Source organism: Drosophila serrata, unplaced genomic scaffold, assembly GCF_035046125.1.
Source record: "Drosophila serrata isolate PLE 108 unplaced genomic scaffold, ASM3504612v1 contig_217, whole genome shotgun sequence".
NCBI lineage: Eukaryota > Metazoa > Arthropoda > Insecta > Diptera > Drosophilidae > Drosophila > Drosophila serrata.
Window position 1 is genome coordinate 1972967 of NW_028257115.1, and position 14076 is coordinate 1987042.

Genomic DNA, 14076 nt, shown 5'->3' on the forward strand with positions numbered 1-14076 from the left:
GCTACTGCGTGGAAAAACGTTCGTCAACATCTACAACTTGGTCAAAGGTCATTACACTGGACGCTCACCAACTGCATTACACGATTGACAATTTGAAGGAGAAGTGCGAGTACTGGTTCCGTGTGTCTGCGGAAAATGAGGCTGGATTAGGTGCACCAGCCGTCACCGAGAGCGTATCGCTCAAGACACATGCCAGTAAGTCCATCGGGTTGAAAATACTTTAAACAGAATCCATCAAAAATTTTGAATTTTCCCTTTAGCCGTTCCCTCGCCACCGACCGCTCCACTGGAGGCGCGCGTTCTTGCCGCCAATGCCCATATCTTCGAATGGGGTATTCCCGAGTCAGATGGAGGTGCGCCTCTGCTCGGTTACCACATCGCTATAAGGGACATGAAGAAGACCATGTGGATCGAGGTTGGTCGTGTGCCAGCTGGCGTGCAAAAATTCCAGATCAGAGACCTGCAGGAGAATCACGAGTATATGATTCGCATATTTGCCAAGAACGAGATTGGTCTGAGTGAACCTCTAGAGTCAGAGGAGCCCTACAAGGTTATGACCGCTGGTGAGTGTTATTTTAGGACTTTCATCTCTAAAAGCACTTATAAATTTAAACCCAAAATTCTTCTCTATAAATTGAAATTTTCGTTGCTCAATTCCTGCCATGAAAAAGTTATAGTAGATACGGAATTGTGAACATGCCTGATTGTGCAATTTGTCCAAACTAATACATATATTGCATTCTTTTCTGATCCAGGTCATGAGAGCCTGCCGGACGAGCCGCGCACCGAGATGAGCACGTGCAATACCTCGTCGTGGCTGCGTGACCACAACATGGATGCAGACATCCATTCGTATGCGCGCGGCAGGCTGCTTCAACGCGATGAGTACTTCTTCCGACTGTGGGCGGAGATACCCAAGAGCAAAAAGAAGAAGAGCTCCAAATAGTCGGTAAAAAAATATACATAAAAACAACAAAAAAAAAAAAAAAAAAACGACAACGAAATGAGAAACACTTTAGTCATAGGTTAAGCATATTTCAATTGTATTTTATATAACACAAGAACACGGGCAGCGAGCCCTGGATTTTGTAGCTTTTTGTACTGTACTAGAGATGACGATGATATGTAAGGATGATGTAATGATAATTGCATCCCATTGGCAGCGATGTCAACGACTCCCGGCCAAAGAGTGCGAGCGAAGACAAACTTAATGCCCGGGAGCGTGGACGTGGCGCAATGCTAGGATGGCCATTATATCATCTAATTAATGGACATAATTTTAGATTTTTCATTTGCATAGAGTTCTATTTTGTTTTTATTATTTTCCGTTTTCATTGTTTTATTTTTGACTTATTTTATGGTAAGCTGTGATAAATCTATCAAAATCGAAAGCGTCAAACGAAGCAACAAAAAATGAAACACAATATATATTAAATGCCACCAAGAGGCGAACCATTTGGCATCGGGCAACGGAAGCCAACGAGCCGCAGCCCTCCACAACACCCAATACCATCCCAAATCCCCGCCAGGGTAACTCAATATTCTTTCTCCTCTCGGGAGACAAAAAACAACAAATGGTGCAATTCGATATGAGTTATTTCTGGGGAGTGTGTTGCGAGTCGCTGGCTTCAGTTGTCTTTGTCCTGGATTCACCCTGGCTAAAATTTATGGCATAATAGAAATATAAATATATATACATATAAAGAGGTTACACTCGCGTGTCTTTAAAGTTACAAAAACCAAATGAATAAATATAATAAAATTAAAAAATAAATCAAATACTTCTTACCTTATTCAAAACATCTCGGATGGGCCATGGATTCTTCTTCATGATACGTATATATTGCTATAAATAAACCAATAAAATTTAAATTAAATTTTAATATATTGAACAACTACTTAAAGGTACCCAAACCCGATTAAATAATTTTATATTGCTCATGAATTTTACAATGAAGGCTTCAAGGGTTTCTTGTGGTTTCCCAACAGATTTCTAGCTTATTTTCCGAATTCAACTAATTAATTCATTGGATTTTGGCCCCAAAACTCGGCATAACTTTGGCGGAAAGTTTCCTACGCTATGTTTCCTTTGTCTTCTTTTTGAATTGTAAAACTTAAAGACCAAAGCTGAAACGGTCTGGTCCACATGCGTGTGTGTCCAGCCAGTGGAAACTTATCTGGTGACATGGCAAATGCGGCATAAACTTTTCTCTCCAGAAGCTGAAAGCTGTTTGTGTGTGCGAATTTAATTAAAGTTTTTGCGGTTGCCACTAATCAAAAGATATTATCTCGACTGTTTTGTTGTAACTCTCTGTGCGGCTAGACGCAGTAATTTGAGCCAACTTTTTTGGGGGGCACAGAGCTGAGCAGAGATTTCCGGGAATGGCTGAATGGCCAAAGTCTGAATCTCAGTCCCAGCTTGAGCTGTGCGAGATGAGCAAAAAACCCATAAAGCTAAAGCATATTTCCGGCACTTCAAATTGCACAGGCAAACAAAGCATCAGCAGCGGCAGGCGAGTGTCTGAGGCTTCGTTTGGTAACACAAACAGTCAAACAGCAAACACATACACATACACATCTAGAGCCCACAGCCAGGAGCCTTCTTAGCCTGTTATTCAGTTATTGATACACTAAACGATCGAGAAGGAGAGAGCAGCAGCTCAAAACGGAAATTTCATTTACTTGTTTGCTTTTCTCCATTCTGCTTTTCGCTTTTCCTATACTCAATTTTCTTGTTTAGTCGCGTTGGCGTTTTGTTATTGTGCAACAAAAAAAAACTGAAAAAATTGAAAGCTCCTAAGCTGCTTTCGACGCTTTAAAAGGCAACATTTTCAAACATTTTCAGCCCACAAGTGCGAGTATCTTGCAGATACTTGTGGTGCTACTGCTTCTGCTTGTGCGACCCCATTAGTTATGGTTTATTAAGGTGAAGACGAGTCGAGATGGAGAGCTCTCTTAGCCGTAATACAATTGTAAACTTGTAATAGAATTTGGCAAGTTCTGTTGAATGCATATAAAAACAAATTACACATCAACTTTATGGTGTGCACGTAGAAAATTGAGGCCCTCTTCGGTTCTCAGTAGGTTAGCTCTTCGGTTTCTTTTGCTTTTTCTTTTACTTTTCCTTCATCTTCTTGTTGGCGACCATGTCAGGGCTCGTCAAACGTGATGGCCTAGGAATAAAAACAAAATCTACCGACGTAAGAAAAGACAGTAGAAAGTTTGCTTAATTACTTCCCAAAACAATAATGATGACTGTGTGTCGGAGAAGACTGAGAGTGTAGAAACAACAACGTCGTTTCATTTCCAAACAAATTTAATTAACAACTTGTGAAGAGCCTAGGGCATCGTCCCAAAAGTAACCAAATTTTCGTAATATAATTTTGCTAATTGCCCAAAAAGCTTCGAACCTAATAGTATCCGATATTTCTGTCAAAATTCAGATATGTATCGGCAATCAAACATTTCATTTAAAATGAAATAAGAATTTAAGTCATTCAAAATTCTTTTGGAACCTTTAGAAATATTTTCTAAGCCATTCTTTCGCATAAATCTATATTGGATCGTTACAATGGGAGCCGATACTCCAACACCCCTTGGACAGGGGGAGACCAGGGCCTTCAATGCGTTTATGAAGAAATACATTAAGAGTCATCTACACCAGGATGAAGATGAGTGGAAATGGTACGGTTCGAATGCCTGGGGCAAGCTAACTACCACGCAAAAGAAATTATTTGCGGTAAGCTCAGCATCTTAATTGCATGTCTATAGGCCCATTGATGTATTTCCTAGACTAATTTCAGACGAAGCCCAAGGGATATACACCCAAAATAAGAGTTCCTATCCAGAAAAGGAAACGAGCACTGAAACCAAAGGCCAAACGCAAAACTGTTGGTCGTCCCACCAGTCCGCGTGCTAAAAACGCAGCACAAAAATTAGCAAAAAGCAAAACAAAAAAACATGAAAAGAGAGACAAATTCGCATATTCTAAATATTCAAAACCAGTGAGTACTTAATCTACGTATGGAATAAATTCAATTCAATCAAACTACTAATAAAATTTAATACTTAGAATAAAAGGAAGCACTTGGGAAATTAATATAAGCATCGGACTTGTATTTTTCCATGGATCAAGGCCAGCTTTTGTAAAATTGTAAATTATAAATTAAATGTAAAATATACTAGACTTATTGTTTCTATATAAACTTGTACTTTTGCAGGGCATTATAATTTCAGTCAGAAGCGTGAAAAGCAGTGATTTCTGATTATATTAAATATATAAATGTATAATCTTTATATTTCAAATATCTGCCATAGAAACAATCGGAAAATTATTTGAAAATAAATTATTAAATATTTTAATCCAAGTGAAGGTAACCTCAATTTGCATTATTTTATAATTCCGGTTTTAAGATCGGACAACTATATCATATAGCTGCCATAGGAACGATCGTTAAATATAGAGGAAAAGGCAAAACTCCCTCTTTCTCTCCTTCAGTATGTCTATCTCTCCTTGTGCATGTGCAGAGCCATCTCTTGCTCCCTACCTCTAGAGATAGCTCTTACTCTCCCACTCTCACTTTCTCTGTTCTCTTTCCTCGGGGAGTATAAATAGAGGTGCATCTGCTGCGCTCCCCTCAGTCTGTCCGCGGCCTCCCCGCTGTTTACGTCTATGGTGATAGGTGTAGTGATAGTGATTGTGATTACCCTTCGCCCTCTACTACATGAACTACTATCCAATCCATTGGACAACCAGGAAGTCTAATTAAAGAAGAAGAATACAACTCTAGGCTGGAAGGAAGTATACAATGACGAAGCAGGATAACCGTGTGTCCCCTACTCCGGTAAGTCTTAACCATGACAATTACATATATCCTATACAAAGATGCTATAGGACTTAAGTCAGCTGTGTCTAGTATCATTTCAGTCAGCAGCTTAAAATTCAGTGAAGGAGTCGTTTCCGACCTTATAAACCATATATATTCTTGATCAGCATCAACAGGCGAATCTTTCTAGGCATGTGGGAAGAAAAAAAAAATTTGATAATTTTTTTTCAAAATTTTATAACAGGTTTTTACATAGTTGCCAATTGAAATTTTGACAAAAATTGTAATATTTTAAAAATTAAATTTAGGTATGCAGATTTGTTAACCTATCAGAAATAAACACAGAACAGCTTTCAGAATCGAAATTAATGCAGTTTTAGTTTAGTAATGATACTTTTAAGCTGCGGCTATAGAATAATCATCATACAAATATTGATAAATATCAGCCTATGGAATGCAAATATTTATACCTTTGTAGGGTATTAACTTTCAGTCAGAAGCTTGAAATGCAGTGATTTAATATATCTCGAGTACACATGTTTTTATATTTTTTTAATATGAAAGCCTAAGTTGATCCATTTCACATTCGAATCTACAATCCCACGGCTACGTACCATACCATAACCATAGTCTTGTAAATTCATCTCATATGAGTATTTCCTAGACCTCTACGAACCCCAAGATATATTTATACATATATATAATGTTAACAAAGAAGATGCCGTAAAATGTTAATTACAGTGGATGTTTATTATGCCATAGCAGGACCCCCAATGAGTCGCTTGGCCAGACATTAGCTGTACTGAAATATCCAGACTCATTTACGATGCGCAACACGGTTCGGTTTGGGTTCGGGTTCTGACCAGACCAGTCCAGCCAAGGCCAGTCCCCAAATAGCCAGGCCAAAGCAGCTGTATATATGTATAATTGGCCTGGTCGAGCAGTTGGCAGCAATAAAGCCAGGACTATAACCAAGACAAGCTGGCCCCGGCCCATATATGCCACAAAATGCAGCGTCATAAAAGAAATAAAATAAAATATACAAAAAAAAAAGAGACAACTTCCGGTGCGGCAGTGCAGTAGCCGCAGCAGTAGCAGCATCAACCCGATTTCCGTTGAGTAAAGTGAGCAAACATTTAAGGAAAACATGCCATAAACGAGCGAAAATTACGGTGCCCATGGGAATGCCCTAACCAAACTAAAACTCAAAGTGCATCTACGGCCATTAAGGATTCAGCTGGCGAATATTAAACGATTTAAATAACAATACAATTTCCACTTTTTGCACAACTATTTGCCGTAAGGAATCAATATGCCCGACTTTGCTGCCAGCTCCCAGAAGAGAGAAATATTGTAAATATAAAATATTTATTGCCAGATTGCACACGCATCCCATAGCAGCCGTTGGTTTCATTCACCAGCACCTTCCTACACTGAAAATGTTTCTTGAAATACTAAAAACTAATAGCAGAAACTAATGGTTCATAATGTATTAACCCCAGACTGTGTTTGAGTATTTCAAATCTCTCAAAACTCCAATAAACAATGTTTCCTAATTTGTAATGATAAAACTATAAAATTGAAATACTTTCTTGCTGTGCAATTGGGTTTCCTTGTAGCCAGATATGCACCAGCAGTCATCCAGTCCATTCAGCCGCTTCCTTCCCATTGAATGCATTGCATTGAAAGCATCCGCCCGCCACAAGAACATGGCAATTTTTCCTTTTCCCGTTCCCTTTTACAACCTTTGGTGGCCAGCCACACACACAGAGCCAATTCATAACATTTACCAGAAAACCAATTTAAAATTAAATAGAGACATTACGTGTACAAATTAACAGCAAATTTCATTGCACTTTGCTACTTCACTCTTCCTGGCGCAATTTAAAAATCAAGTGTGCTGAAAATTAAATTTCACAAACTGTTTTCATACAGAACATGGAGGAGTGGATGTGCCATGTAAAGACTTTTAGTGGCTTCCGCCCAAAAACTAATGAAAGCTGCTTCCTTCCACCACTCGGGTGGCTTCCACTTCACCGTCGATGACATCGTGGGTTAAGTACACACACACACACACACACACACACACACACACACAGACAGAGAGTCTGGCTGCATGACTTTTTGAGGCGAAGTAATTAAAGTCAATTGCCATTTTGCCAAAATGCGCTCATCGTGGCGTATACGTAATGCGATTGAGGCGTGCGTGTGTGTCAACAGCATTAGCTTCGTTGACTTGCCAGCTATTAGCAAACACACCACAAACTGTGTTATAATTTATTAGAAAACACTCTGTCAAAATTCAACTTCCGAAATGAATTTATTTCGACTCGAGAGAATGTCCTCCCAGGACTTAACTATGTCGTCAAAGCTTATTGGCTATTGTTTGGCCCGCGGGAAATCGGTGAAAACCGTAAGCTTTATTTGCAAATTTGATTTCGCGCCTTTGTGCTGCGTTTACCAATTTTGTTTACAGCTGCCAGAGAGGCAATCTCTCTAGGTGGTCCCCCAAATGATGTCTGATGTTTTACGGCTTCGTTTTGTTGACTTTGTAATGCCCCGTCGTAAAAGTTGTGTGTGGCCAAAAACCGAAAAACCACACCACCATTTGCATTTATCGACAGAGAGAACTTTGTTGGAGTTGGCTTGATTAGCTCATTATAGAGTGTTTTCACATTTACGAGCTTATATTTTTGTGCAGATAATGTTTAGTGGGCACACTTTTGAATACGAATCAGACAGGATGAGTGTATAAGGATGATGAAACATAATTTGAGGCGATAAGATATTTCTGAATGGGTCATAAACTAGTTTCGCATTTGTATTTTTATGATGCCACACAAGAGACTTAAACTGGCCGCATTTTAACATTTAAAATTCCTTGTTGATTTTTACGGTTCTTTGTTAAAATAAATATTTATTATTATTCCTTAATGTCTTTATATATTGATATTATATATCCCTTCTGTTTGCTTTTCACATTATTTTAATTAACATTTCCCTCATTACCACGGTTTATCTGCTACATAATTCATAAAGATTTCGAGAGAATAATAATATTTGTTTTTCTTGTGTAAAAAATGCCTCCAAAGTTTTTCCCATCAACAGCCATTGATATACACACACTTTCCACTCTCAGTCATCAGTCGGATGTTATGTCGTCCGTCGGCCATGGTGACTTAATTTTGCTGTAAGTTCCATTGGCCTTTGCATAAATGCATTTTGATGCCCTGGCCCCCTACCCTAGGCGGCACACGAGGGACGTTAAACAGATTTGCACCTTGCATATATAAAGTCAAATTTACAAGTTCGGTACGAAAATTGCAACGCAAAATATGCAAATGACAATGCTGATGGGAGATGGTGCTCCTTTCTCGTTCCCGTTCCCGTGCCCACGCCCTTGCCCATGCCCATGCCCTGTGAAAATGTTGCGGATGCCAAAAAGGAGCGCGAGATGTTTGGCCCCGGAATGAGGGTCATGGTAACTCGGCAGCAAAAAAAAAAAAAATTCCTTAAATTTTTGCACTTGGCCGGCTACCATCTGGCAAGCTCTGGCAGGCGGCAAGCAGCAGCAGCTGAAAATGAAGCTGTTTTCCGGTTGGAATGGGTTCCAGGGACCAAGTACAGTGGGCGGATGGGTGACTTAATGTGGATACGTGCTGGGCATTGCCAAAGATAAGTGAACGGTGAACTTAGCTGCCTTCCAGCTGCACAAGTGCACTGCTGTCGGTGTTTCTGTTTACGTGCTTAGCTCCTTAAAATGCATTGCTCCGAGGACCGACCTCGGCATACGCTGCGTATGCGTGTTGTCGTTGTGTCGCTCTGTACGAATCGAATGTTCTAATGTTTTGCAGCACATTAAATTGCCAATATGGCTTTATTGTTCCCAGTCTTCGACCTCACACCCCCGCTGGCGCTGTATGGCCGTGGCAGCGATTTATGCTGTCACATCTACTGGAGGCACTGGCGGAGGAGGATAGCAAGGAGCAAGTGCGAGAGGCGCCTGTGGGGCCATAACAGCTCCACTCACAGTCAAGCACATATAGGGGGGCTCATAGTGTTGCCAAATCAGACAAGGGTTATTTAGCTTTTATTGAAATTGGATTAAAGAAGGTCGTTTTATTTCATTTATATACTATTATAGTACTTTTCCATATGAACTTTTCGATTAAATACCCATAGTTGCAAACATTAAATATTTATTATAACCAAGATACGACTTTTTCTAAAATAATATTTATTATTTATCAAGTCTTTGGCTCTACAATAACCCTTCCTTGTTCCTTGTTAAATCCCCTATTTAAAAGGACTTCCAAGCCAATACACTTTACTAAAATCTAAAGCTAGTTTCCGTCACCACTATCCCCTGTCACACTCACAGCTCGATGTCAGTGAGAATGGAGCATGGAGTGTGACTTGACTGGAGTCACTGCGTCTGCTCCAGGCTCCTGACTTCCATTGGCAAGACATAAAACGTGGCACTCGATGATGCCTATGGGCGACTTCGCACATCGCAGTTCAACGTATATATATATATACATATATATAGTGGCAGTAATGGTTGTAGGCAACCAACGAGCATTGCCATCCTGGCCTAAACATCACTTCACAACTGCCAAGCCAAGCACATCCGGTTTCCGTTCGTTGTGCATGCACCGACCACCGACCAAATGCAGGAGCAGAAGCACCTGTCTGTCAGTCAGGCTGATGTTACTTCGGGTAATATCATTTAGCCTTGTCCTCCTGTCCTGGCCGCGCTCACATACGAATATGTTGGAAAAATATTATCTCGTTACAATGTCCCAGAGGTATGAGTGCGGCGGGGTTCAAGCATTCTTTCTGCCTTTCTGCCCTTTTTTGCCATTTTAGTTCGCCACCGTTTTGCTTCTCGCCTAGTTTGCCTTTGGCTTATGAGCGGAAGTACGTGTCGCTCGACTCAAAAGAAGGCAGGATGATGCTATACGTACGCCAAGGAAAAAAAAAATACACATATATAGAAAAAACTACGCACATTTGCCACTACCACAGGGGATAAATAAATGTGGGTTAGAGCAGGGAGGCGGGAGATGTTTAAATTTGATTTCAAGTGCTAGCATTTTGATGGCAAAATAAGTGAATGCGTGTTGCGGCAGCTTACGTGTCCTTGTTATGGACAAACTTCTTTCTCCCACTCTTGGATGGTGAAAGTTGTGTGTTCAAGTCGAAAGTATTTAAGGAAAAAAACTTCCAGTATAGTTTTAAAGAAAGGTTAAGACAAGAGAAGAGCTTAAAGCGCAAGATAAGACTGAACCGGAGGAAAACTTCAATCAACCGCTGGGGAATTTCAAAAAAGTTTCCTTACTGATTTTCACTCAACTATATTTTGGGGAAACCGGCGCCAAATCCCAATTGTCAAACCGATAAAATGTGCTGGAGAATAAGTAAAAGTAGATCCAAATCTGTCGATTACATTTATCTGTTTGTGGTAAGTAGAAAGTTTTTAAATTGGTTGCTTTTCTAAAAATAATGGATTACCCATTAACAAATAAAGATTGAACAACACAAGAGGAAGTATTTCTTTAAAAAATTAAATTTCCTGATTTTTTAATTTTAAGTTCTCCACTTTGTTCTTTTATTTTTAGTATTTTGTTTCATTATTTTTGGTCTTTTTGACATGTCCTCCTTATTAATTGCCAGCAGCTTCGATTAAGCGTTTAATTTTCCATCTTCCCTTTTCGTTTCCCTTAGTAATTGTAATTTACCATTCATTTCCTTGAACTCTGGCACAATTTTCTCCACACTCACTGGTAGTGGACCCCAACCGACCCTTCATGTGCATGTGGCTTCAATTTGGAGCATTTGCAAAAGGAGAAGTTCTGCAGAGAAGTTGCCTTCGAGAAAGGAAAATAAGAATAACAAGCAAAGGAACGTGGAGCATAAGGAGGAGCTGCCTTTACTTCAGTGTAGGATTGGAAACGAGGGTCCGTTGCTGGTGGTTGGAACTGCTACTGCTTTTGATTTCTCATGCGTGCAACGTTTACACAGCCGCGTTCTGGTGCCCGCGAGCATAGCCAAAATAACACACGAACACTCACATTTTCGCACTCTTGCTCCAGAATCTCCAGCTCATTTTACGAATTCCTCGGTACTTGGCCAATGCAAAGGGTATGTTACATTTCAAAGGTTTATTTACACAAAAATACCAAAAATTGTTAGCTTCTAGCAAACAGAGAGAGGAGCACGAGCAAGAGCTTTCACTAGCATCAAACTGAAATATTGGATAGAATAACCAACAAACCAATAAATAAATGAATATAGAGTAAGTGTACATAATTGGACTTGTTTTTCAGCTTGAAAACCCTCAAAAATAGGCAACATTTTGTAACACTGATTACCACCGGGTACTCCTTATTCGCATCGCTTGTGTAAGGCAATTTCTGCTTGTTTTGTTTACGCATGAATTTACAGGAGGACGTTGGCGGTAAATGGGAAAATGAGAGCGGGTTTACGCTTCACTCTACTTGGCACTCACTTAATTATTGCACAAGAAACCGAAACGGGGGCACCAAGGCGTTTCGCCTGCGGGGTGACACATACACCAACACGACCGACACATGCAACTTGCAACTGCAACTACAACTACAACTACAACTACAACGACAACTGCAACTACCGCTGCAAGTGCAATTTGCAAGTGCAACGACAACTGCAGCTGGGGCAACAAACTTTTCAGTGTGGCAATGTGCTTGACATGCATGCTTAACCGTAATGTTAAAGCCAAATTGCCCAATGGCGGGGGGTTTTTTTTAAGGAGCACCTTCCCTCTTCCTTTGGTTCTCTCTGTCCCACGCAGCGGGAAGCGAAAAGTTGCTATTGAATGTGCCGAAAATGGAAAATTGCAGCCAGCCAAGTTTCAACCTCTTTAAAAAAAAGTATTGGGAAATTTTTCCAAGAATGAAAGTTGTAATAATGAGAATTTATGACTTTTGAGAGAGGTTTAATTGATATATCAAAAAGTTTATACAGTTTTTAAGCATTAAATTAAATAACAGTAAATGTCTAACAAACATTTACAAAGTTAAAACAATAATCTCTCAAAACTGAACTGCTTGCTCTCCAAAATTCATTTACAATTATGCCTCAAACAAATTTACCAATTAAACCTCACGAAATTATCCAACTCCATGGAAACTAGTTTAAATATTAGCGAAAAAGTTTAACCTCTGGGAAATTATTTGCGGCGACACAGAAAAACATCATTCACAACTCATGCACATTTGACAGCTCGGTCAGCAAAAAGTTTTGCATAATCCATGATCAAAATTATACCAAATTTTCCTATTGAAATTGTGTGCACAACGTGACAATGGCAATTACAGGCTATATGTATATATATCCACTGCGTAGTGGTATCCACCGCAATTGACCTTTTGCTATTCTTGAATAATTTATATGTACGCTAATTATGCTTAATGCTGCCATGGCAATGGTTTTTCTGTTACATCTGCTGGTGCTACCTGGTGGCCGGTGACACAAAACATATAGAATATCGCATCCGGCGACAAGTTTGCCGCCGGCTTCCGGTTGGGCAATTAAGTTGGTAAAGAGGGGGCAATTTGTATAAGCCACACCGTCGCCGTCGCCGATATTGTTGTTATCGGGCTTTTACACACACACACACAGAGAGAGATGGTTTCGTAATGCTCGTTGGCCATTTTTCATTTAATTTACCATCGCACACACACACACACACACACATAACACATTTTATCTGGGCCATCCTCAAGCTGGCTCTTTATGGCCTGGAATGTGGTGTAAGCCCTTTTGGTTTGCTTATTTCGTTATCATTATCCTGTTATCCTGCCTGCTGCTTGTGCCAGGAGTGGCGCATAATTAAATTATCTCACAATTGCCTGCTAAGTGCGCCCGACATTCGTTTATGTAGAAATTTAGCTGGGTATTACGAAGGAGTCCTCCTCCAGCTGCCGCTTTTTTAATTTTTTCTAGCCCTCCTAGATGGGTTTATATATATATATATATATATATTTATTTATTTAGCGTCCTTTTTTATTTTTGTTCTTGTTTTCTGTGCTGCCATTTACTTTTGGCCACTTCCTGGCTTTTGTTCTTTTTTCTGTTTGTCGGCTTGCCCTAATTATTATCTCTGGAATTTTCAACCTCTCCAACCCCGCGCCGAAACCGTCAATAAGTTTGAAGAACCTTAATTATTTTGGTTGGGTGTGCCTTTCTTATTTTGTTCTTCATCTCTTAGTCCTCGACACAGGCAGCAAAAAGTTTCTGCGGCCGGCCAAGTTGTTTTCACTGTTGACCCATTTGGCAAGGCCTCAGCCTCAAACTGGACTCGTTGGAAAGTTGAAGAGCATTTTCCGATAAAAAGGCAAAGTGTTTTGCCGGTCCCGCTTACTGCAAAATCATTTTGTCATCTACATCTGTAGGCTCGGCTTCTTCCTGCAGTCGGCACTTTGGCCCAAGGACAACATCAAAGGCTTTGCATAACAAATGCATTGTTTTGCCTCAACTTCTCGGACTTGTAAGTATTGTTCCCGAAAGCTGTTGCACAAACACACATGCACACAGCACACAGCACATCCTGTTTGCTTAAAAGCTTCCGCCAGACCCCCTGAGTGTCTCTCTTTCTCTCTCTCTGTTACTGTGTGTGTGTCCTTGTTGGTCTTAGCAAATGTGCAATTATGACCAACCATGAGCCATGAGGCCCAATGATTGACGCTGACTGCCATAAATCAATAAAGTGCAACTTGAGCATGGAAAAATGTCGACGATTGGACAAACAGAACATGCCTTTGCCTTGACCTCGTCCTTCGGGCCTCCTCGAAAAGCAGAATTTATTTGCAAAAATAATGCCCATCATTGTTAATCAAAGGGAGACGAGGCCGGATCCGGGGAGTAACCCTAATGCTGACGCTGGTCAGCCATTGTTGTGTTGTCCGGTGGCCAACGATGGCGATGGCCAGACATTTGCTAGTCAGGAATTGACCCCGACGCTCTGGCTTTTGGCCCAGGCCTCTGCCTCTTTCGTCCTCATCCTATGCCCTCCTCGTACTGTGTTTATTGGTATGTGCCTGACGCTGTCTGCCATGCGGGACAATTAGGGGCGAGATACTAGGAATAGATTCTTTGGATAAATGAGAAAGATGACTAACTAAATGCCAGAGTACGCAGGAGTCGAAATTTCTTTTAATATATTATCTTCCAAGAGATTGGTTGGTTGAGTTATCGGTTTAAATAATTG

At 40.3% G+C, this 14076-nt stretch overlaps 2 protein-coding genes and 1 long non-coding RNA gene across 11 annotated transcripts in view; 2 read left to right on the forward strand and 1 right to left on the reverse strand.

The window, feature by feature from the left end:
- Positions 1-1779, forward strand: part of sls (sallimus) — an 83266-nt gene extending 81487 nt beyond the window's left edge. For all 5 annotated transcript variants that reach the window (XM_086829617.1, XM_086829614.1, XM_086829615.1 and 2 more), the window contains 3 exons: positions 1-195; positions 261-563; positions 756-1779. In XM_086829617.1, the coding sequence (XP_086685743.1) occupies positions 1-195; positions 261-563; positions 756-946 (689 nt within the window). In that variant the 3' untranslated portion in view covers positions 947-1779. The remainder of the gene's footprint in view (positions 196-260; positions 564-755) is intronic.
- LOC147644210 (uncharacterized) overlaps positions 1-1878 on the reverse strand; it is a 229456-nt gene extending 227578 nt beyond the window's left edge. For both annotated transcript variants that reach the window (XR_015270922.1, XR_015270923.1), the window contains exon 1: positions 1790-1878. This is a non-coding gene — a long non-coding RNA (uncharacterized LOC147644210). The remainder of the gene's footprint in view (positions 1-1789) is intronic.
- Positions 1698-4199, forward strand: LOC147644212 (uncharacterized). Of its 4 annotated transcripts, none has more exons than XM_086829624.1 (4): positions 1698-1836; positions 3444-3739; positions 3804-4004; positions 4073-4199. In XM_086829624.1, the coding sequence occupies exons 2-4, from the start codon at positions 3572-3574 to the stop codon at positions 4097-4099; spliced, it is 396 nt and encodes a 131-aa protein (XP_086685750.1). In that variant the 5' UTR covers positions 1698-1836; positions 3444-3571; the 3' UTR covers positions 4100-4199. The 4 variants fall into 4 exon arrangements, with proteins under 4 accessions (XP_086685750.1, XP_086685749.1, XP_086685752.1 ...); XM_086829623.1 differs by having other exon boundaries at positions 3522-3739; XM_086829626.1 differs by lacking the exon at positions 4073-4199 and having other exon boundaries at positions 3793-4004.
- The last annotated feature ends 9877 nt before the right edge of the window (positions 4200-14076 follow it).